Source organism: Hylaeus volcanicus, chromosome 7 (assembly GCF_026283585.1).
Source record: "Hylaeus volcanicus isolate JK05 chromosome 7, UHH_iyHylVolc1.0_haploid, whole genome shotgun sequence".
NCBI lineage: Eukaryota > Metazoa > Arthropoda > Insecta > Hymenoptera > Colletidae > Hylaeus > Hylaeus volcanicus.
The window spans coordinates 19,576,826-19,600,034 of NC_071982.1; the positions used below are offsets into that span (position 1 = coordinate 19,576,826).

At 33.8% G+C, this 23,209-nt stretch overlaps 6 protein-coding genes across 15 annotated transcripts in view; 3 read left to right on the forward strand and 3 right to left on the reverse strand.

Moving 5' to 3' along the window:
- Positions 1-518: 518 nt before the first annotated feature.
- LOC128879774 (N-alpha-acetyltransferase 80) lies at positions 519-1,889 on the forward strand. Of its 2 annotated transcripts, XM_054129230.1 has the most exons (4): positions 519-659; positions 1,059-1,178; positions 1,244-1,377; positions 1,456-1,889. In XM_054129230.1, exons 2-4 carry the CDS (start codon positions 1,066-1,068, stop codon positions 1,800-1,802), a joined length of 594 nt encoding a protein of 197 aa, XP_053985205.1. In that variant the 5' UTR covers positions 519-659; positions 1,059-1,065; the 3' UTR covers positions 1,803-1,889. The 2 variants fall into 2 exon arrangements, with proteins under 2 accessions (XP_053985205.1, XP_053985203.1); XM_054129228.1 differs by lacking the exon at positions 519-659 and having other exon boundaries at positions 726-1,178.
- Positions 1,854-3,497, reverse strand: LOC128879775 (flavin reductase (NADPH)). Its single transcript, XM_054129231.1, has 6 exons — positions 3,344-3,497; positions 2,950-3,207; positions 2,673-2,837; positions 2,521-2,610; positions 2,319-2,450; positions 1,854-2,236 (listed from the first exon to the last, which is right to left on the reverse strand). The coding sequence occupies exons 2-6, from the start codon at positions 3,020-3,022 to the stop codon at positions 2,091-2,093; spliced, it is 606 nt and encodes a 201-aa protein (XP_053985206.1). The 5' UTR covers positions 3,023-3,207; positions 3,344-3,497; the 3' UTR covers positions 1,854-2,090.
- Positions 3,498-4,292: 795 nt separating this feature from the next.
- Positions 4,293-5,825, forward strand: LOC128879770 (complement component 1 Q subcomponent-binding protein, mitochondrial). Its single transcript, XM_054129225.1, has 5 exons — positions 4,293-4,619; positions 4,712-4,862; positions 4,941-5,143; positions 5,262-5,350; positions 5,577-5,825. Exons 1-5 carry the CDS (start codon positions 4,406-4,408, stop codon positions 5,724-5,726), a joined length of 807 nt encoding a protein of 268 aa, XP_053985200.1. The 5' UTR covers positions 4,293-4,405; the 3' UTR covers positions 5,727-5,825.
- A 140-nt stretch (positions 5,826-5,965) lies between these two features.
- Positions 5,966-8,073, forward strand: LOC128879773 (ras-related protein Rab-43). The gene is made up of 5 exons (XM_054129227.1): positions 5,966-6,389; positions 6,846-6,930; positions 7,004-7,102; positions 7,176-7,333; positions 7,441-8,073. Exons 1-5 carry the CDS (start codon positions 6,180-6,182, stop codon positions 7,546-7,548), a joined length of 660 nt encoding a protein of 219 aa, XP_053985202.1. The 5' UTR covers positions 5,966-6,179; the 3' UTR covers positions 7,549-8,073.
- Positions 8,074-8,414: 341 nt separating this feature from the next.
- Positions 8,415-10,859, reverse strand: LOC128879768 (hydroxymethylglutaryl-CoA synthase 1). The gene has a single exon (XM_054129222.1). The coding sequence runs from the start codon at positions 10,243-10,245 to the stop codon at positions 8,884-8,886; it is 1,362 nt and encodes a 453-aa protein (XP_053985197.1). The 5' UTR covers positions 10,246-10,859; the 3' UTR covers positions 8,415-8,883.
- Positions 10,860-12,550: 1,691 nt separating this feature from the next.
- Positions 12,551-23,209, reverse strand: part of LOC128879765 (septin-7) — a 36,153-nt gene continuing 25,494 nt past the window's right edge. For 4 of the 9 annotated variants that reach the window (XM_054129218.1, XM_054129216.1, XM_054129210.1 and 1 more), the window contains 9 exons: positions 22,577-23,048; positions 21,360-21,567; positions 21,036-21,288; positions 20,713-20,902; positions 20,475-20,640; positions 19,952-19,993; positions 19,161-19,296; positions 18,909-19,072; positions 17,234-17,965 (listed from right to left, as the gene is read on the reverse strand). In XM_054129218.1, the coding sequence (XP_053985193.1) occupies positions 17,806-17,965; positions 18,909-19,072; positions 19,161-19,296; positions 19,952-19,993; positions 20,475-20,640; positions 20,713-20,902; positions 21,036-21,288; positions 21,360-21,567; positions 22,577-23,048 (1,791 nt within the window). In that variant the 3' untranslated portion in view covers positions 17,234-17,805. The other 5 variants (XM_054129213.1, XM_054129214.1, XM_054129219.1 and 2 more) reach the window with 5 other exon arrangements.

Below are 23,209 nucleotides of genomic sequence, written 5' to 3' on the forward strand. Positions count from 1 at the left end.
AGACTATTCTGTAATGTCATTGACCAGCACTGTCGAAATAAAGAATGCAGAACACTGTTCACATATAGAACAGAGGCTATTAGGAAAAATGGGTCAAATGCAAAAAAAGATACAAGCGTTCGAAAGGGAATGGGTCATGGGCAATTCAAATAACAGCATACGTTACAAATAAAAAGGAATTCATATATTAGATAAAAATTACTTATATTTTTGATATTCGAAAAGAAAAAGGGTACAGGAGAAACGATACTATTTACCAACTATTTAAAGAATGCATTGTTTTGTAAAACAAGTCTAAGAATTTCTCTATGAAAGACAAAATGAAACGAACGTAAAACTTAAGAATGTGATTTCATCCTCTACGAATGCTACGCAAAATTGATCTGTATGATAATTAATAATAACGCAGTTTTTGCTTCGATAATTTAGAGAACGTGCGAGTACACATTCGAGGATACATTAGAACAAGACGTTATGCCCAATAATGTTGGGTGTGGTGAAATTTTACATAACGGTGGGGATATGTTCAACAGAAATATCGTTCCTAGCTCAAGATGACAGTAATCTGAAAGCTATTTCCGTACGAGTACATTCAGGTGAAGAGCACAGTGACCTTTAAACTTGTGTGTCAAGTTCCTTTGTCCACAAAAAAAAATACGGTAAGGACATCCGCTGCAAACTATTACACTTGTTGACACACATCCTTTTCTATTTTCCGATATCTGTCAATCACAGGTTGTTGTGCGTCTTTTCCTGTTTGGGATTCGATCGGGTATCTTTAAAAATAGACGCTCACTTTTCACGAACGAATATCGTCATCTAATTCTCGTGAATCATGTATTATTTAACCTTTTGCCATACGATTGGCATATTTATATCGATTTCTAAATGAAAGTGTAGAAATAATTTATTCTTAGAACAAAGTCACGTTTCTATACTCCTTATCTGAGATTTCATCTTGGTATATAACGGTCTAATTTCGTAACTTTTTCGAAAAATCGAAATTATGTCATGGTGGAAATCGTAATAGTATTCAGGACCAAAATGTATTCTTACAGAAAAATTATGACAACCATTGACAAGGAATATGTTATAGTACCCATTCATCAACGACAAGATTTGATCCAGGATTGTTGCACATTACTTAATTCTGAATGGCCACGAAGCGAGTCTGCACGGTATATTACATTAATTTTATAGGGAAAAGAACTTCCTATTACTGAGTATTTTTATTGTTAAACAGGTTAAAATCTCTAAGTGTATCATGCGATGAATTCCCCACTTGTCTCATACTTATTGATAAGAATGACAAAGTTCTTGGTCATTGTAAAATATCATTAATACCCAGATTACGTCATAGTTGTTTCATACAGTCAGGTAAGTTCAACTTAAGGAGCAAAAAATAAAACAGAAGTAGCGAGACAGAAGGATTTAATTTTCTTTTCTACATTTTAGTTATAATTGATTATGGATATAGATCTCAAGGACTTGGATCTAGACTGCTGCGTGGGGCAGAAGAATATGTAGCAAAAAAAGGAATTAAAAATGTATTATTAATAACTAAAGGCCAAGAAGTTTTTTACTTTAAAAATGGATACAAAACGTGTGATCCATTTAAAGCATATGGAATTAATGATGTTGTATATTCTACTGCAGCATTTACTAAAGCAAAGCTTAAAGAAAAATGTACGCAATGTTCTGGCCCACCACCTCCTCCAATGCCAAACTTTCAAGTGCCAAAGTTTTTTGATTTAAGTGTAATAGCTCACAGAACGCATATGATAAAAAATTTATCATCGTAAAATAATGAACAAAATGCTTGCTTCTACAAGATTCATTCATATTCCATGTATAAATGCTTTACAAAATGCATATTATTTATTTATTTACTAAGCTATTTTTTTAATTATACATAATGCAGAAATACTCTTCACATAAAACACATATCATATTTATTCCAATAGATATTAGAAACCACAAACTGTGTTTTTGTATGTGAAAATTTTTAATTCCTTATGCATCACTTAATGCATTATCCAGAGAAGGAAATAGAATCATTTTTATTTATCTGTAATGATATTTTATGTTATTTATGAAACAGTTGCAATACCGCAAACTTTTTGATAATGTTCTGATTGTTGAAGGCTTTCAATAAGGAAAGCACCCAAATCATGTTTCGATATTGCACGGCCCGGAGATTCGTCGTGCTTGATTACATACTTCGAACTGGGTGCATCTGAAAATGAAATAAATGATAACAATTAATCGCAATGTTGTAAAACGTCGATTTTCCTTTTTTATTTTGATATAATGAATACCAGCAATGTGGGGTGGTAATACTGCAATCCATTTTAGTCCACTTTCCTTGAGAAGGTCAAACATACGTTGATGGTCTGCATTTAAGTCTTTGAATATAGCAGGTACTGCTTCAGGTTTATAGAATAAAAATGCTGCCAAGAATAAATTGTTACTTAGAAAATTGTATAAATACTAAAATACATTTTAAAGAAGAACATTTACCAGATAAACAAACAGATAATATTTCTACATTATGTGTTTTCATAGCATCTATTATATTTTTCATGCCCTGGGACAACACAGTGGTTGGACCTAAAAATATTTAATAAAACAATAAAAAATTTGATAATTTAAACATAAAGTACAATACTTACTCAAGTCATTTCGTGTACCAAGCACAACAGCCACAGCATCTCTATCCTTTATTGCATTTGACACTTGTTCTGCATTTGTAACATTACCGACAACAACTTCTACTTTGTCTTTCACATTTGCTGGCAATTTTGTTTCATCCCTCACAAACACCCTTACATCTAATCCTGAATTTGAGAATAACTGATCAAAGGTAAGTGAAATTAATGTTACATAAACTTATACTTTAAATAATTTTTTATTCCTCTGTATATAGATAATAAAAAATGAATACACTACCTTTGTTTATAGCAGTATTTAAAGCACATAATCCAGTATTTCCTGTAGCTCCAAATATCACTATTCGGTTCATGTTTACAGACTGTTACCTGCTAGATATTGTGTAAGTGCAATCAGATTTGAGTATATGTACTTCACAATCGAGATTAGAACAAAACATGCTATGTCATGTTTACGAAGAATTCAAAATTGCATTTCAAGGTAAATTATGCGCCGGGTGGTCACGTGTATTCGTTTCGCGTATGAATTATGTTAGTCCTATATGTAATTAATAAAAAACAAAGTTAGATTATTCTAAAGCAGAATAACCTATGTCAATAATAAATTTTCTGGACATAATAAATGTATGTTACATACATATACTTTGTGCCATATATGCCTAACTTACACGTACCATTAGTATTTATTCGCAAAACGCAATTATACGTTATGCATGCAAAATAATAATAAGCCTACGCCCGCGATTCGTGGACAGGTATTCACAGTCGCAACTTATTTCTAAGCCGGCCAATAATTTCTAATTCTAATAATTCTTATAATTAATTTAAAATAAAATTAAATAATAAGTGGAGGAAATAATAAAATGGTCAGGGCATGTGTGATTATGCTAATTTATCATTTTTAAAAACATTTTATTTTATTCTGGTCTCGGCAGCAGTGGCGCCATCGGTGGCAAAACGCCCAAATTCATAGTGAAAATAGTTCCTAATATTCCCACTAGATGGCGCCACACGGTTAATAAAATTATTTCTTTTATTTTACTTAAATGAGTAACTATCACGATGTATTTTGCTTTATAATACTTCAACATAGTAGCCAACATGCCAATTTTATTATTTTAATGCATAATTATTTAATCTAGCAATTATTATCGATTTTTCGTAGTGGCGCCATCTAGCAGCAGTGGCGAGAACTATTTTCACTACAAACTTGGGCGCTTTGCCACCGATGGCGCCACTAGGGTTAATTAAACTGTTATGCATGCATCTATAATGATAATATTGACATAATCACACATGCCCTATTATCTATTTTATTATTCCATGCACTTATTATTTAATTTTAGTTTTAGTTAAATATAAGAGTCATGAGATTGTGTCCATGGTTGTGATGTCCATGATAAACGATTGTGAAATAACTCTACAACGGAACAGTCTTAGTTTATACAATAAATGTTCGTTGAGATAAGTATATATTGTACATTCTATTTTAAATAAAAAGCTAAAATGAATTTTCTAGTTATTTCTTGCTCCAATTTCAAATCAAGTTCACTCTGTATCAATAGGGAGCGTTAGAATTGATCCACACCGGAAGTCATGTTGGAAGGGTAGCATATTTTGCTATTTCATGACGCAACCATTCTTCTGTCCTCGTGCTCACTTCGACGCTCAACGTGAAACCATTTTGTTAGATTGCCGGTTAGGTTGTACTAAGTGTAATTATTGAAAGGATTAAAATGAATGGTATCATAAGAAATACGTTGCGTACGTCGGCGATTAGGAATCTTTTCTCGTCAACTTCGGGCACGGGTATTGTAAATAATCAATTGAGAACATTGTGGAATCTTCACTCTCGACAAACCGAAGTTGCACCCCTCTCTTCGATAAAAGCATTTAAACACCACAATGTCTTTTGCAATTGTGGCTGTTGCAGAAGCGTCCACACAAAAGGTATACTTATCTCTGTATAATTTTTCTATCCTATTTTACACGATAAAAAAATCTTGAAAATAACTAAACTTAACTTTAATCTATTTTATGAGGTGAAAAAGAACTCGTAGAATTTTTAGCTGAAGAAATTGTAGCAGAGAAAAAGGCACAAAAGCTAAAAACTATTCCTACAGAATTAGATGGATTCAAAGTATCTTTAGATGGTGCCAATGTTACTTTAGAGAAGAAGCAAGATAATGAGACGTAAGAAAAATTGTAACATACAAGTTAAATATTTTTTAATTAAAAGTATTTAATGTACTATGTTAATTCCTATTATAGAGTTAAAATTACATTTAATATAAACCACACTGTTGATTCCGAGTCGGAACCAGACATTGATATGACCAGCAATAATGCAGACATCGGTGAAATGAAAAGTAAACCAAACTTTCAAGTTGATGTAGTAAGAGGGAATCAAACTCTTGGATTCACCTGTTCATTTAACAATGAACCTGGAGCATCTGGTGCCAGTGATGATTACAGTAAGTATGATTAAATTATGTTTTATAAGAACACATTCTATTTGTGTAACTACATGTATTTTGTTTAAGAAATCAGTGTTGCACATTATTGCTCATATTTATATATATTCTATTTCAGATGATATTTTTGGCATTGATGAAATCACTTTGTATGAAGGTGAACACAGTGACAAAGTTTATGCAGTTGCTGGTGAAATCATTGATGGAGTAAGTTATACTACAATTATTTTATAAGCTACATCCAAAGAGTTGAGTACAAGATGGCGTATACAGTAACCATGTTGAATATTTATCTTTGGAAAAGTAATATATTCTCTGTTATGATTTTATCATTGATGATAAGATCAAAACAAGAGGATGTAACAAAGCAATGTTCTCCATGCAATTTCCCTAGTATAATTACATACCATTTTCATAACATCTATTATTTCAGTATCTGTATGACTTGCTGATGAACTACCTTGAGGAGAAAGGCATCTCCAACGAATTTGCGGAGAAACTAGTGGAACTTAGTACGAATTACGAACACACGGCATACGTTAGCCTGTTAGAAGGTCTCTCAAGATTCACTTCTGGAAAGTAATGTTTCATTCATCATGATTCCCATTGTATTTATACTTGTTTAGCGATAGAATGTATTCCTTTAAGAGAAAGTTTATAATAAATGTATATGATAATCTCATGTACTAGTCCCGTTTTATTAAATGATCACAAATAAAGACATTTAAAAAAATCATCTTGTTATTTACAGTTACAATTTATAAATAAAATACGTACGCCATGTTACTATTACTAAGTCTTTAAATATATCTTTACGTCATAATAGTTCGATGCTGTACAACAAAAATTAAAACATCTATGACAAATTGAATGGAATAAAAGCATTAATGCAGACTACCAAGAATTTGTAAGAGTGCTTGTGCTTGGTAAGTGATGGAGATCGGTAAAGCAATGGCGTAGGTAACCAGTGCGTCTGAATGTGTGGTGTAAAAAGAGTATCGTCGATTTAACAGACTATTTCGACGATCGAAAAGAAATGTCAAACCGCGATCCGGACAATTTGATGGCCACGAACGATGAGAGCTTCGATTATTTGTTCAAGATCGTACTTATCGGTGATTGTGGAACGGGTAAAACGTGTGTCGTTCAAAGATTTCGATCTGGCACATTTATCGAAAGACACGGAAGCACGATCGGCGTTGATTTTTCCATGAAAACCGTACTGATCGATAACAAGAAGGTCAAGGTAAGTTTGATCCACCTATGTTCGAACATGTACAAGCCAAGAGTTTTTTAATTCCCTCGTGACTTAATTCTTTTGGGGTTAGATGGATTATAACCGCCCCACCTTAGTTTTGCTTAGCTTTAATATTTTATTTAATGTTTTTATGGAGTTGGCATTGCCATGAATTAATGCTAAATGTTGAATAAACGAAAACAAAAATTTATACAAGTCAAGACGCACTCTTGATAGTCAGTGATCGACAGTGTTCTATGAATACCCGCGTCGATCTATGAGCTTTTTAAATTTTTTTAATGATTTATTTTGGTCTGTACGCAAGTACTATTTAGGAACGTTAAAGCTGTGAGACCTAAATGCTAGAAATAATTTTTTAAAGATCAATGAATTTTGTTGTCAATCTCCGAGATTAATATATGAATTTAATAAGCATAGTTTAGAAGTATTTTTGTCACCATTTAGTTGCAAATATGGGATACAGCTGGCCAAGAGAGATTTCGTACAATAACTCAAAGTTATTATAGATCTGCCAATGGTGTTATTGTAGGTATGTAACATCATTTCCTTGTATTTTGTTTTGTTTAGCCATCCACTCTTATGATTACTCCAATACATTTCAGTTTATGATATTACAAAGAGGTCAACCTTTTTAAGTTTACAACATTGGGTTGAAGAAGTAAGAAGGTACACTTCGTCGCATGTATTGTTAGTCTTAGTTGGTAAGATGCTTTTGTATGTGACATTAAACTATAATATGTGACTGATGCATATTTATGAATGTAACATTTTTAGGTAATAAATGTGATTTAGAAAGTTTACGGGAAGTTGAGAAAGGAGAGGCTGATGTTCTTTGTCAGTATCTTCCTGAAGTTTTACAAGTAGTGGAAACATCAGCCAAAGAAAATACCAATATAGATTCAGTATTTTTCTATCTGGCATCTGAGCTCAAAGTGAGTGGACAATTTTTATACACAGTAATACATAAAAACCAAAAAACAGAGTAAAATGGTAGAAAATGTTTTGATACCTAAGTACAAATCTTTTCACTTGCTTTTAGAGACGACACGAGAATCGACAAATAAACGCAAATGAAGATGAAATTGTCAAACTTGGCACAGGAAGAAAATTGTCTTCGTGTTCTGGCTGTTCATACAAAATATTTTAAAAATGGCTCTAAAGAAACAATTTATATATCCTTCTAAGTTCAAACTTGTACATAAGGTAGAAGAACAAAGTACAACATTTTTTATAACAATTCAAATAATGTGATATTAAAACATTTCGAATTTTGTGTGTCTTACAAGACAAAGAAAAATAATCATTGCAATGAGCCAATATTTTATACAATTATGAAACAATAATGTATTGAATCTATTGTACTAATCTGATAAATTATTGTCATCTACAGTTTTAGCACACATTATACACTGAATGTTTTAAACTTAGATCTTTGTAAATATAGGTGCATAGATTTTATATATTACTTCTACAATAATTATATACTTCGATTATTTATAAAAATATAGTAAGAGTAGATGTTCGTATTTATTTATAATGAATTGAATCTCTGAGCACAGAAGTAATATATTAATATATTTTTTTAAATAAAAAATTTACTAATGTACTATTTTTGAATATTGTTGTAATACTGAAATGACTAGAATAAAATCGTAATGAAGTTCTATTTTCACTTATGTTTCGTAATTAATGTATACTATATACAAAATTGATATTGTACAGTAAAACCTCAATTATTGTAAAAGTACAGGTCTGAAAATTCCTACAATGATTGAGGTTTATTCAATAAATATTGCTACTGTTACCCTTCCCTTCAACTTTACTCATTAAATAATCATATTTTTCCACTTGTCAAGATGTTGTAATAAGTGAGGCTCTCCTGCAATTATCGAAATTACATATTCAAAAACAGAGGAATGGCAAAGTGTCAATAATATAATTATAATTTATAATTGCCCCAACGTCTTTAACTGCCACGAAGTAAGTTGAAAGGAATACATTGCAGACCTTAAATATCAATATAATATAAATTTATTCATGTATTAATATTTCCTCCATAATAATAAAATGCATAGGTTTTATTATTTTTTCATTAAATATATAAAATATACATAATACAACATATAAAACAGATATCTCTTGTAGGAATAACAATAAAATTTACTATATTTTTACATTGCATTCTTTATAAAATCTCTGTATGTGTGTTAAAAATCATTTGTTTTTAATTTACAAATTAATTTAAAAGCTAAGCTTATGCATAGTCACATTAGTTCTAGTGCATGTAGGTACAATTTTTTATTGTTCCTTGGCACTAAGAAAGTATCAATTTGATAGTACATTTTTAAATTATATAAATAAACGTTGTTACACACCATTAAGATTTTTATTCAATGATTGTTCAGGCCCCTGATTAATTTTTTGTTACCACATTAAGTAAATTAACTACCAATAAACTAAATACTGATAATTACTATCAGTTTCATACTCTCTTGTAAGTCCTTCTGTATTTTTCATCCACTTTTTCAAGATAGTATGTTCCTGGGAACAAGGCAGCAATGCTACTTTGAGGGCTGAATGGTACAGTATGACAATTTTGTTCTCTCCATTCTAACACCTTTGTATAGTCAACCGGAGAAACTTTTTGACGAGCGTTTAATTGTGGTTTTATGTACGAAAGTGACGAGATTATTTTCATTAAGCTAGACCCTTCTTCTGCTTCTTTTGTTATTGTTATAGAATACATAGTAGAACAAAACCCTGAACCATAAGAAAATACTCCTACTTTAGCACCTGCTAATTCTTTTATAGGTCTATTAATAAGTAAGGATGCTAATCCAGAATATACAGATGGTGTATACATGTTTCCAACTTGATTTGCTAAAAATAAAGAAGGTTCTGTTTTTTGAGTAAAGTTTGCCTTACTCAAACTTACAAATGCTTTTTCAATATCTTTGTCAGAATAAGTATCTTCAAGCTTAAGATTGTGAAACTTTACTAATTCTGGATATTTCTCAGACACTTTGTCTTTAGGTGTGTTCAAGAAATCATTGAAGGCTAGTCTGCCAAATGATTTTTGTACTAATTTACAAAATGGACAATGGAACAAAAATGCATCAAAACTATCTATAGTAACACTCTTTTTATACTTTTTTTTAACTTTCTCGCAATAAGTTTGATAACAATTATCCACAGCACTGAAATAACATTCAATAGATAATTTTCCATCGACAATAGGATACTCTGATTTTAGATTCGGTTTGTAAAAATCATAGGCATGTTTCATATATGATGATCTTATTCCACGATCGATTACCAAAGGTGCATCTGGACCAACTATCATTGCTACTGCTCCAGCTCCACCAGTCGGTCTAGCACTTCCAGAAGAATAGACCGCATTGTCACCAGCAACAACTAAAGCTAATCTCCCATCCCAAGCACTGCTTTCTACCCAAGACACAGCATTGAAAAGGGCAGCTGTACCTCCATAGCATGCATTGGTAGAATCCACTCCTTCCATGTCGGTACAACCGTATGGTTCAAACAGCTGCATAAGAACAGACTTAACAGACTTGCTTTTGTCTATTATTGTTTCTGTTCCAACTTCTAATCTACCGATATCCTTTGGCTTTATGGCATACCTATCCATCAATCGATGCACCACTGTCAAACACAACGAATTAATGTCTTCACGGTCATTGCAGAAACCCATCTTGCTCTGGCCCAATCCAATAGTGTACTTTCCAGCAGCCACACCATCGAATTGTTCGAGCTCTGCTTGGTCAACATATTGAGCAGGAAAGTACACTTCCAGTGCCCTGATACCAACATCTTTTGGCCACATGATTTTTAATGTCAATCAAACTTTGTTCCTACTTGTGATTCCTTGAAGATTTTCTTTCTCGTGTTTATATAAATTTTCTTGGACGTACCGTTCTCCTTGTGCGATCATTAAAATTGTATGCTCATGACAATACGTGATTAAAGAATATTTTGAGTACGAATCGGAGGTACACGTGATACCGGTTGATCAAACGGTGCTGTCCAAATATCGTTACGTTCGTCTAATACTTTCTTGACAATTGATATTAATAGTAATATTGAAGAAATAAAGACGATATCGTTTAAAATGTAACTTCTCACAAGTCTGCTTTCGTCGTATCCGTATCTTTAAGCCAAGAAAATATGATGTGCCTCGAGGACAGATGCGCTACTATTAGAAGCAAGCCCAGCGGTGAATTCAGGTTAGAAGTGAAACTCCACAGGTGAAAATTACGGTCACCGAATGACTTCCTATTGCGTGTTTTGAAGCTCGTCTGACCTTCCTTTTCTCTTGTGGGACCTATTCGACTAAATTAGTCTTCTACGGAACCAAACTTACGAACTAACGTTCCACCACGTTCCACGCGTAAATGCTGCTTGCGGAGCTGCCGCCACTTATTCAAGTAGTCGTGCTATCATTTGGAGGGGATAACAAATTCCTTTGATCCCCGTCGCGGAAACATATTTTTTGTGGTGGTTTTACAAATTAATGTTTCAACTTATACTTACTCGCCGCGATTTTAGTGGTTTTTGAAATTCCCGCTGGCGTTGGCCTCAGGACTTGCGTCATTCTGGGAAATAATGCAAGTTGAATACGATTAGAAACAATTTCTAAGATAGAGACCAAAGAATTTTACGTCAATTTTAGCTACGTTATCTTATAGCATATTGTCAGATATCTTGGGGACAAAATAATTTGAGCGTGTTACAACCTTCGATATAACATAGTACAACATAGTTCGACTGTTTACGTTCGAAATAGCATAACGGTACAAATGAAAATAAGCACCGCCTGGAATAAATTTTCGTAAAAGTAAATGGTACCGTGGATGGAAGGCAACGCGTACCAGATAGAATTGATTGCCGGATAATCTGGAAAGAATTTCACTTTTTGCGCTAGTTTCGTACCGGTACGTGACACGCTTTAAACATATAATCATTGAATTTTTTATGCTAATGTTATGTAATATTTTACTAATATCTATTCAGCCTGTTCACCACTGTTCGAGGTACGTTTTATTGTAACTTTACAACATGCTAAAAAAATACTTTCGTACTTTTTATATTTTTTGTCACAATTTACACAACGCAACGAGTTTAGGTTCTTTTTTTTTGTTTTCCCCATACCGCCAGGTATCTATACAAGTCTAATCGTATACGAAATGTGCTAGACACGTGTCTTGAATTATGAAAGTCAGTAGAAATAAATCTATTTACGTTAGCGAACAAGTTATTTTTTTGCAATGATCTTGTTTTTCTTTTATTCAGATTTGTATAACTTTTTATAACTTTTATATATTAAAATGATCATTAACGCGCAATTAATTTGCTATGAGACGAACTACATTTTGCATAACACGCGTTGAAGTCCAAGTCGAAACATTTTTATCATTTGCACGACTTTAATGATATTCATCGCTTGCGCTAGATACATAGACGTTGGAAGCGAAGAATTTTTCAGCAGTTAATTTAGACTTGCCTTTTTGAAATTACAAAGTAATGTGAAATATTTGTCTGGTTCAAATAATAATTCATCCTTGGATACCTATCTTACATAAATAATTCAATGAAAGTAAACCGCGGTTTAAAGTTCACGTGTCATTTTACATTGAAATCGCATCGTGAATGATTATAAATAGATTGATGCAAAGTACGTGCGACGGAACGAAATATTCGAACTTCAAAAGTCGTTTATCATTTTCATCGATTCTATACATTCTGTACCTACGCCAAAGATGGCATGATAAACTTTGAGGAGGGTTCAGATGTAATGGGTTCTATATTATATGAAGTAATTTATTAATGAAAGCAAAGAAAAATGTATGGAAGAAAGACAACAATAGCGTTGAAACAGGTGACCTGAGTAATGCGCGTTTACGTTACGCGGAATTAATAATGAAGTACAAACTATAGAATTTAAGAATCGTAGAACCAAGGACTATAGATTCGGTCGTTCACGGTCAACTACTTTGATAATTTTTTTTCCCTATGTTCTATCTAACTTACAACCTCTTCTTCATTACATCGATAAAAAGAAACCAATACTTACGCGCAAAAGAATAAAATCGTGTGATTTTGGGGTTTGAAACGCAGCAACACTTTTCTGGTACTTTTATATATAATTTACTGAATACATAATCCTAAAGTATAATAATGTACTAATCGTGATTTCATGAATATTATTATTAATATTATTACAACGTGTTCTACAAGTAGCGGCGGCAGCTTCGTTTTCGTCTGGCACGGCAAAATATAGTTTGTGGTTTTTTTTTTTTTACCTACTTACGTTTCTTGTTTGTGACTTACAATATACGCGTAATACGTGCAACCGAGCGTTGGAGATCGCGATGCAGTTCCCTCAATGTGATTTTGGCGATTAACTATTAATTATCAGTAAGCGTTACTTATTACAGTACACATACAGTAAATTAATACATTTCGATTTTCGTCGATCTCCGAGATCTTAATAACTACGTGATGATAGAACATTGAAACGTATAAACAGCTTCGTTCTGTAAACTAAGCATACGCACGAGGACCGTATATTGATCTTACACTCGAATAAGATCGTTACAACGACGAGATATACTAGCCTTTTTCATTTTACTCCTACTTTACGTCCTAAGTCTTCGAAGTACCATCCAGCTATCTTAATCTGTTGGGAACTCCGCATCGTATGAAAATCCATTTAAACTTACATTTCCTTCATTCGTAATATTAATGGCAACGGATCAAGAATTGGGGGATTTAAGCAAAATTTAAGTACTCTATCGCGAACTCTTCGTCTGTCTCGGTGTTCCTTGAAAAAAGAAAACTAAAGTCACAATTTCATAGTATTAAACGGTTGTATTTTGTACTTCACACGGTGTGTGATTGATGAATCTCGTTCGTTTAATAATTGAGCTTACCATAATCAGTGCAGAGAAATGTATAATATTCGATCACCGTCTATAAAGTGTACGTCCTTAAAAAGTTATTCATTGTTGCTTCGATATAGAAAGCCCGAATCTAAAGCGTTTGTTTAACGCGTCGCTTGAAAAAGCTTTCGCGTTATTATCAAGTCGAAATTGCTTCATATTTTGGCTGAATCTTTTCTCTATACTTTTCAAACGACCAATATACCGTACCATGCAATCGAAGAGATTGAAGTTTGAGCTTTTCCATAGATTGTTGGTGACGGTAAACGTCGAGCTGATGAGTTAACTAGAAAAACGCGTACAAAATAGGAATGTGATGTGGTTTCTCCCGATGAATTAAAACGAAGTTCGTTTGCATTTAAGAAAACCGCGTGTATCTTATATTACAATAACCGAAGAATCACGTACTAACGTTATAAAATGCTTATCATCCTCATCGTCTTGGCACACGAGTAATTTAATTAGTTTAGATAACGCGTCCAAGACTGGGCAAACCGGTATTTTTTACAAAAGGTCGGACGATAACAATAGACGACGGAGAAGGAAATTCATTTTTCGAAGCGTACGAAAGAATTTAAAAATACTGGAGAGATGAGTATACCATTTGTTTGCCCATCCTTGATATAGATACAGACTTATACGTGGACGGATTCGAGACAGCGCGCTTTTTTCGCAAGAGTATGCTAGTTCAAACATTCAACTTATTAATACTCGAAAGTGTATATTATTTTGTTTAATAGTAAACGAACCGATGACTCGCACTGTCTCGAATCGTGACGATCCAACTCACACTTAGATTTATTTATACAATTCAGTTTAATCGCGATCGATTTGCCTTGTTATCAGTACAGCATAAATTTACATGAATAGGTCTTAACCTTAAGATTCTGTTGATTCATTTATACATAAATATATATTTATATGTATATATATATATATATATATATATGGCCACTGCTTTTGTTTTTAAAATCACATTCAACCGTCCGTCGCAGAACGACGTGTGTGTCGTTGAACGAAAAGATCGTATATGAGCGACACTTCTATCGTTTTTGGAAGTCTCTTGATGTCGCCAAAATTCGATCTATCATAAGCGTTACGCGAATACCGAATAGAAGATAATAATTAGTGCGAAAGTTTCCTTTGTACAATTCATTCCCTTAGGGCAAGTATTGTTTATATTTAAACGTATTATTTTCTAATTGTTCCAAACAATATGAATATATATTTAGACATTAATGTAATTTTTTTTTATCCTACACCTGGACACAGCAACTTTTCACGTCTATGTTATGTTTGATGATGCATCATATGTTTCGATTTTGTGTGCGATTTTTCGTAGAAAGAGATTCTTCTGCTTCGATGAAATGATTATACAACGGTACTCGAATCTATGATCAACTGAATTTGTTATTCTGGTTACGTGAGGTACACACGATTGTACAAGAGCGATCAACGTTATCCCATGTTAATTAGTTCTTTCACAAACTGGCTTGTCTGCAAGAGTTTGTTGTTCATATTTATATCATACACTTATATCGACGAAATCAAGACATTGAGGATATAGGTATACACATCAAGTACAACTCAAGCAGGATGACATATAATAATGATATTGGGGATATTGGTATAAATATCGATGACACAGGGGTTGGTACAAAATAGGGTGCGTAGCAAGGAGAAAAGATTTATATCATGAAGATTTTCTTATTTTTTCTATTAATATCTTCTTGATCACTCTTGTTAAGGAAAATGACGTCTCGTGAAACTATGTCTACATTTTGTACAATATCATAAATTGAATTATGCTAGTATGATTTCTTGAATAGTAATAATAGGAAGCGCGAAGAAGCATAGGCGAACACGACAGAAGAAGCACTCTTTCATCTTACTCCTGAAAGCATAATGTTATGCTTGTAAACTGAAGAAGTCATATAAATGTGGAGCGATATACAAGGTGTACATATTAATTTGTGATTAAACACTTTCACTGTGTATAATGATCGAGCTACGAATGATACGCAGTGAAAGAGTTAAGCAATATATATTCGTTCTACTACTTTTATAGGAATGACCATATTTTTCATACGATCGTTTGCAAAAAAAAGTTGTTGTTGACTACTTTAAGAAAAGTTCATTCTTCATGTTGCCTTTTTGAAGTCGAGTTAGAAAAGTCCTTTCTTCTTGTTCTTCTTATCCTTACCATCGACAGCCCTGAAAAAAAGTAAAAGTGTCAGTAGAAAGAAATAATGGTATTATAATTTCTAGATAGCAGCATAACTTACAGTGTTAAAGAATTACAAGTTGAAATTATTTACTGCCCTAGGTTGTACCCTATTTTAATAAGAAATATTGTCGATTTCCTATGTACTAATATCTAGTTATTTGAAATACAAACATTTCAAAGTTAAATATAAATTTGTCATCAACTACCTTTGATATCTATTCGTTAATTAAGTTTCAGAACTGACTTGAGTAAAGCTTTCATGAATCTTATTGTTTACCAAAAGGATATAATTGCAAGGAAACATGAAGTATTGTACATTTCCATCCGTATTTGTGTAAATACAGCAATGTCTAATCATGCTAAAAATCATGCTTCCAAAAATTTCATGGGCCATGACCATCAAGCCGCATGCTGTTTGCTAATGTTATCACTTTACTTTTTGTTACTTGAATGTTAATATGGTGCTTATTATATTTCAAAAATATTTCAATATTTTTTAAACAAATACTCGCACATAATTCTTACATTTAAGATAGCTATGTGCTGCAATAAAACCTATTGGTTAATAACAATTAACGAATCATTAAAGCAATGCAACATATTTGTAAAATTAAAATAGGTTTACATAATGAAGAAGGTATTTTGTATTCTTACGCAGAGTTGTGACAAATAAAACTTTCAAGTATAAACATACAAACATTATTGTTTCCAATAAGAATCAATAAAATTGAACATAATAACATATGATATGAAGAGCCGTAACATTAAAAAATGTCAGAGAAAAGTGATGTTCCTGTGATGTTGTAAATTTTGAATGTCATATGAAAGTATAAATGAACAACTTTTCTCCGGCATTTATCCATGTAATTTATGCTTATCCACAGAAAGGCTAAAAATAAGGACGACGAAAATGGTTAGTAAATGTTTTAGGAAAGCAGTACATTTATTTGCAAAAAAAGATTCAATGATGAAGTTAACAATGTATAATAATCGTATGCGTGTAATGACTATTGGTCGCATGTGGCATTACCCTTCATCAAGCTGTCTCTTGATTGAATTCAAATTTCTCAGAAAAAACTATCTGGAAAGAAACATTAATTTATGTGTAATGGAAATGTCAAGTCATGCGGACTGGAATGTACAAACGAAATCAAAAAATAGACAGCTTGTTTAGAGTTTACAATAGCTTTCCATATTCTACGAAGTGTAGGTGTTATTGAGTTTATACAGACAGTTATGTATGAGTGTAACGCACGTTGCAGCGTATATAAAACAGTGACATTCATAGGAATATAAAGGTCTTTTGCATCTCTTACATAAAGTATATCAAACTTTGTGCCAAAAATATGCCCTTCTAAATATATCTACAGGGCTAACGTAAGGTTAGTATCAGGTTTTTTTTTAGATATGGACCTTTTTTTTCAACTCTTTAATCTAATAGAGCTTCTCTCGCAACACAAAGTCTGTCTCTCTTATTTTTTCTTTCGTTTTATACTTAAATGTCATTAACTATCAAACATTAGTCAGTGTGGTGTAAAATTTGTCATCTGTATTCAGTTCTTTGACAATTAGAACTAACAACGGTAGTTCTTTTATGTTTAAGGATCTCCATCTTGTTTCGAAATCATAGTAATGTTTCCCTTAAAAAACATTAAAAGTAAAGAAAATATAATTAATAAAGATGCTTGTTACTTACATTGAAACTAAAATATATGATACTTTTTATGAAATACATTTATACAAACCAAATAATACTATAGTCACAAGCACCTGGTGTACAATAATTCTCGCCCTTCAAGAGAAAGTCGTCAACATCAACACAAGGTCCACTGGTTGGTGCATATGGTGATGACTTCTTCAGAAGAACAAACATTTATCCAGTACACATTGGTGTTTATAACTCCCGTATTATTTGATTCATGTAAACATACTTCTAGTTATCATAAATTTTAGTGTAGCTTCTATGATAACATCAATGCAATAATCAAACAAAAAATAATCGTGAAATGAGAATCGCAAGAGTACACAACACGTGTGATGTGTAATTAGCTGTCAGATTTATGCGTACACATATTGACATGTACAGCCACATTGAAGTAAGATGCGCATGAAATGTATAAAATGAGATCGACGTTTATTTGGATTGAAAGTCTTAGTCATTAGACACAGCGACGTAGAGCTTTTTTTGTAAGTAAATGTAGACAGATGCTACGATCTACTAAGGATGCTCAGGATGTTGTATGACAAGCTGTATCTGTGTAGGGCTGTCTTGAGGTGATTTGAAACTGGTGTGACGTCGTAGGAGACTTCCTATCCCTCGGGAACCCCTCAATGTACCCCCGCCACCGCCAGATCCCTCGGAGGACACTGATCCCGTCCTAAATTAGGGACACCCCGATATGGTATACACACAACAAACAAACAAGCGCAAGCATGACATAACATTCGTCCGTAAAGCTTTCTTAAATATATATATATATATGTATACTATCTATGTATACTTGTTACATCACACGAGACATCCAGTGCTAAACTTTAAAGAAGCATTACGAAGGGGAAAAATGATGTATACTTTCGATGTCTGTTTTTTTGTTTTGCTTTACGTAAACGTGGTGCAATCGAACAGACATTACATACAACTTATAACACATAGAAATTAGGTTTTTCTCAAGTATTTGAAATGATGACTGAGAAAACGTAACAGAGATGATTTCTTCACAATGCTATAAGTACGATTATAAGAAACACATACGTTGTAAGAAAAAAATAATATAAAAGCAAAAACACATCAAAATATTATATTTTAGTACAGATCTAAACGATGATCATATATTATAGCAAAAACTTATTGATTTGTTCCCTCAGAATGAGGCGACATTCACTGAATTGACTGCAATTAAGTTCAAAAAGATGGTTACAATGAACATACTTATTAATAATTATTAGTGATTTCCTGTTATTAAGCTGAGCTGCGTTATGGAACAGGTTCTACGGAATTTTGATTAATTTCTAAAGCTTTTGATGCTTCAAATTTGTCAGAAAATTCTAAAAATAGATTGTAACCAATATTACTGTGATTAGTAGCAGCAAATTATAATAGAATACGATTGATGTATGGAGTTTAATGAAGCAGTCGGTCCATTTCCGTATAATTACGATAGTTATAAAACTATATTCTTTACAAAATACCTTTCCATTCGTGCAAGAAGCAGATTGTTTTTGTTCTCAATATCTTTTACATTGAAAGAAATGTATAAAACACGATGATTATAAAAATATAAACAGATGAAAGCAGACTTGTTACAGTCAAACAATACTTACTCTTTTGAGTTCGCCTCCAGACTGCGCCTACGTAAATCTTCAATACTCTGTCCAGTCTGTTGCTCCCATGATAGCTTTTCAGCCTCGAACGTTCGTCTTTTTTCCTCCAATTCACGCACTTGCTGCTCCAAGGAGCGTCGCATCTGCTCGTGCCTTCTTTGCAACTGTGAACAGATTACTCTCTCGTTGAAGTAATGAACATTGCTTGAATGATCGTAGACGCCTATACAATAAAAAAATCTCGACACTTACGTCTGCTTCAGAATCCTTGAGCTTTTGTTTCTTTTCCCGGACTTTCATTTCGAATACTTGTTCCATATCGATTTCCATCTTCTTCATTTTATTCTCGTGTTCTCTCTTCTCCTCTTCTAACTGAGCCAGGGGATTCCTACAAAATACATAAAAATAATCCGAATTTAAAATAACTGTATACGGAAATGAAAGCTGCGTGTAGACGTTTTCCTTATTTTACTAACCATTTAATTTGTATTTTTTCAAACGAACTATCTACATATATATATATATATATATATAACTGCAAAATGAGAACGTAGTTTCTGTTCTGACACACAGAACTTATAATCAGTATGGATGTATCAGGGATAAATATTCATATAGTAAAATAAAGTGTGAACTAAAAGCAAGCAAATTCATGTACTAAACCTAATAATACTAAACATAGTTAGCAACATGTTTTTCTGTTAAAACGAAAATACGAAGGCCATAAAAAAAAACATTGTTTTACTGCAAACTACTCACAAAAACTAAATGTTTAATTAGAGGGTTCACTACCGATATAATCTATTTATCTGTTCACCCTAATAACAAGTTTGTAACGTAAATGCTGACAGCTTTTTTTTTTTAAGTCGGTATACGTGATTGGTTCTCCTTTTTGTGCTAACAAATCTGAGTAATATGGAGTGAACCCCCCATAACCAAATAAATGCATGAAAAACTAATGCGCAATAAATAAAAACTTGACAAGGCTTGTGCACACAAAACTATATAAAACTATACGACCCTGGGTTTATTAGAAGACTTACCACACTGTCATGAAACTGTTCATCACTCCTGGGGGGCACAAACTAACCAATAAGAAATCAGCATTAAAATTCAAGTAGAGGATGTACTATTAAAAAATGTATTTTCAGGATCATTTTTTGTCTCTAGCTTAAACTATAATACGTTTCAACAAGATCTCTAATATTTGATTTTAAAATATGACTTATAAAGGTAATCTTCATCCTTCAATAGTTTGCATGCACAAGCTTTTTTAAAATCTCATAATAAAAACAAAATCAAAACGCTACAAGCTTTCGTAATCATTTGCATAAAAAAAAAAGAAACTGATATAATTAACTTATTAGAGGATTTTCATTGTTTATGTGTTACATTGTATTTTTTGTTCTGTTCTTATTGATTACCTAAATGCACATTTTAAATTCCATGTTTTTAATTCATAAATGTTATATTGATTTTTTAATAGTTTTGTATTATACATATATGATGTTTCCTTTCGATGACACAAGTGAACAGTGTAGATTGAAAACAGTAGTGTACACTTACCTATTTAAGACTTTTGTTGGTTTTCCATCCACTCCGACACCCGCCAACGTGCGGCACCGGAAATTCTCGTAGTGCACGTTATTTGTCACGTCTTTCAAATCTTGCAAATGCGTTCTGATTACCATATTTCGAAGGGCAATGAAATCGCAATGCTCCAAATTTTCCACTGTTGAAAGAAAAAAAGGCACGATTCTCTCGGGGCTTATAAAAAGAAATTGCACTCTGAGCGATTACGCACCTTCTGCGACTCCCCATGGGTACTTTCTTCCGCGAAGTTTCCTACCATCGTGTTCAACAACAGTGTTTGCGCCCACTACCGCAAACGGTACTCTATCTCTAAGAATTTTATGTTGTTTATTTTCCTCTTCCTCCTCCACCTCTGGGAACTCGTAGATTTTTATCTTGTGTTGCGCTATCTCGTTCAGTATCTATGTAATTTGAAACAGAAATCGTGACTCTGAATGTTAAAAAATGACGTTCCTATTAAACTTTTGATAAGTACATTTTACTATTATTCATACGGATCTCGCTACGTTTTATTATCGGTGAATCGATGCATACCTGCTTTTTAAAGTGCGCACATTCGTCTGGCGTCATTGTGTCTGCTTTTGCAATGACAGGTATGATGTTAACTTTATCGTGAAGACGTTGCATGAACTCAACGTCCAGCGGCTTCAAGCCGTGACCAGAGGGTGCGACAAAGTAAAGACAGCAATGTACTCGACTGTCTGGGATCTGCCTTCTCACTACACGAGATTCGGCATTCAGGAACTCCTCGTATTTTGATTCGATATACTCAATTACTGGCACCCAACTGAAATAAGAATATCTTAACAAACCCATGCTTTTGATCCTGGTTACAAGTAGGCATATAAATAAAATTACCAATTGCTGTTGTCGACTGCATCACCAAAACCAGGTGTATCAACTACAGTCAAAGTAAGGTTCACCCCATTCTCCTTCAACATCACTTTGCTAGTCTCTACAGCTACGGTTTTCTTAACTCTAAGGCTAGGTCCAGGGTACTCAGCACTGTATATATCAGCAAGAAACATTGAATTGATCAAAGTCGACTTGCCCAATCCCGATTCCCCTAAAAGAACATATTGAAGAACAAAAATTAAAATGCAGCCAGGGAATGATCTGTAATGGGCGAAAATTATTATTCTAGTAATTCCAAGATACTTCTAAATACCAAACGGTACCCTGACCTTTTGGTCGGGTACCTTGAACTGGCCAAAGTGCCGCGCCTTCTCTTTCAAGGATATGCGTTTCAATTGCTCTATTTACGGAGAAATGACTCCGTTTATACCGGTACTAATAATAGCGGCACTCCGCCTATATTCTCAAATTTCAAACTTTCCTCTCGGTGAACGTTTACCGCGATAACTTTCACGCCATTGCGCTTACTATTGCAAGACAATAACGATTGTAAATAAATAAATACATAAAATCTACAATATATTCATAACATTTTTTAAATACAATCTAATAGACGAGATTAAATTAAGAATATCGAAGGGAGCACAAATGAGAACCCTTACTACTTAAACGCAGCCCTAATGCAGCCTGGTAAAAAAGTATACCGCACGTGTTAAACAGATGGAAGTTCACAAGGCAATATCCTCGACGAAATTGAAATACCAACCGGAGAAAAGCGGATCTCTTTGTCTTTCGATCACGGGAAGCTCAGAAAGAAAGAAAAAACGTCCATTGTACGTCCATTTACACAATGGGCATTAACGGGGGGAGACGTAGGAAGTCATAGTACGCATTTTTCAAGTCCCATTTACGAGAACGAACCTCATAACAAATGAAATACACGGGTCGGTCGTTCCACACGCTAAGGGTCATTATTTTCATACGCAATCCTTTCTGTTAGTGCTCGCATTCTTTCCAAATTGAGGTATGGGAATCGGTTAAATCCATTAGCGTACTAATCGAGATAATTAGAGAAACCTGTCTGTATCGTTTACATTGAAATATTTATATATTACATTATCTTATGTCGATAGAAATACGATAGGAAGGTGGAAGACGTTGGAGGGTTTGTTAATGGGTACAGAACCAGCTGGATTCGCTGCGAAAACAAACAGACTAACCGACGACCATGAGAGTGAAATCGAAACCCTTCTTGACGGCCTTTCTGTAAACTTGGTTGGGTAGGTTCGCGAAACCGACGTATCCGTCGAGTTCTTTGGGCTTGGTCGGCGGCGTCGGCCGCGGATGGTGCAGCACAGTGGCCTCTTTGTTGGTGTCGGTGGTCCTATTGGACTCCCGTTTATTGCTGTCCTCTGACGCATCGTTTTGGTTCAGGATCACCGTAGACGGAGGTAATCGCGACTTCGAGGTAGGCGCCGAAGACGTGACGCTGGTGTAGGCGGTCGAGGAGGCTGGTGGCGCTGCGTTAGGCGAGGTGAGGGTCGTGGTGGTCGTAGCCGTCGTCGACGACGTGCTGCTCACGGACGACGGTGCCTGTGACGGCGGTTGGGGTGGCGGTACCGACGGCACAGACGGCGATGATATTATTCCAGTGTTGTCGCCTTTGAAGAACAGCTCACGCTTTGTCTGTATCTGAAAATAATCAGCCACACGTATGCTTATTAATACTTAATTCAAGCTATTTCGTGCGAAGTCTTAATTTTATAATGTTGAGCCCAATCTGGACTGCTGAATCCAAGTTGCAATGCTCATACAGTCAGGGATATATATAGATGGATACCTATTAATCTACA

Coding starts and splice junctions, on each gene's coding strand:
- LOC128879770 (XM_054129225.1), top strand. CDS start 4,406: ATGAATGGTATCATAAGAAATACGTTGCGTACGTCGGCGATTAGGAAT. Junction 4,620..4,711: donor CAGAAGCGTCCACACAAAAG/GTATACTTATCT, acceptor CTATTTTATGAG/GTGAAAAAGAACTCGTAGAA. Junction 5,144..5,261: donor TGGTGCCAGTGATGATTACA/GTAAGTATGATT, acceptor ATTCTATTTCAG/ATGATATTTTTGGCATTGAT.
- LOC128879768 (XM_054129222.1), bottom strand. CDS start 10,245: ATGTGGCCAAAAGATGTTGGTATCAGGGCACTGGAAGTGTACTTTCCT.
- LOC128879773 (XM_054129227.1), top strand. CDS start 6,180: ATGTCAAACCGCGATCCGGACAATTTGATGGCCACGAACGATGAGAGC. Junction 7,103..7,175: donor TGTATTGTTAGTCTTAGTTG/GTAAGATGCTTT, acceptor TAACATTTTTAG/GTAATAAATGTGATTTAGAA. Junction 7,334..7,440: donor ATCTGGCATCTGAGCTCAAA/GTGAGTGGACAA, acceptor ACTTGCTTTTAG/AGACGACACGAGAATCGACA.
- LOC128879774 (XM_054129228.1), top strand. CDS start 1,012: ATGGTGGAAATCGTAATAGTATTCAGGACCAAAATGTATTCTTACAGA. Junction 1,179..1,243: donor CCACGAAGCGAGTCTGCACG/GTATATTACATT, acceptor ATTGTTAAACAG/GTTAAAATCTCTAAGTGTAT. Junction 1,378..1,455: donor TAGTTGTTTCATACAGTCAG/GTAAGTTCAACT, acceptor TCTACATTTTAG/TTATAATTGATTATGGATAT.
- LOC128879775 (XM_054129231.1), bottom strand. CDS start 3,022: ATGAACCGAATAGTGATATTTGGAGCTACAGGAAATACTGGATTATGT. Junction 2,838..2,949: donor AAATACTGCTATAAACAAAG/GTAGTGTATTCA, acceptor TCTCAAATTCAG/GATTAGATGTAAGGGTGTTT. Junction 2,237..2,318: donor ATTACCACCCCACATTGCTG/GTATTCATTATA, acceptor TTTCATTTTCAG/ATGCACCCAGTTCGAAGTAT.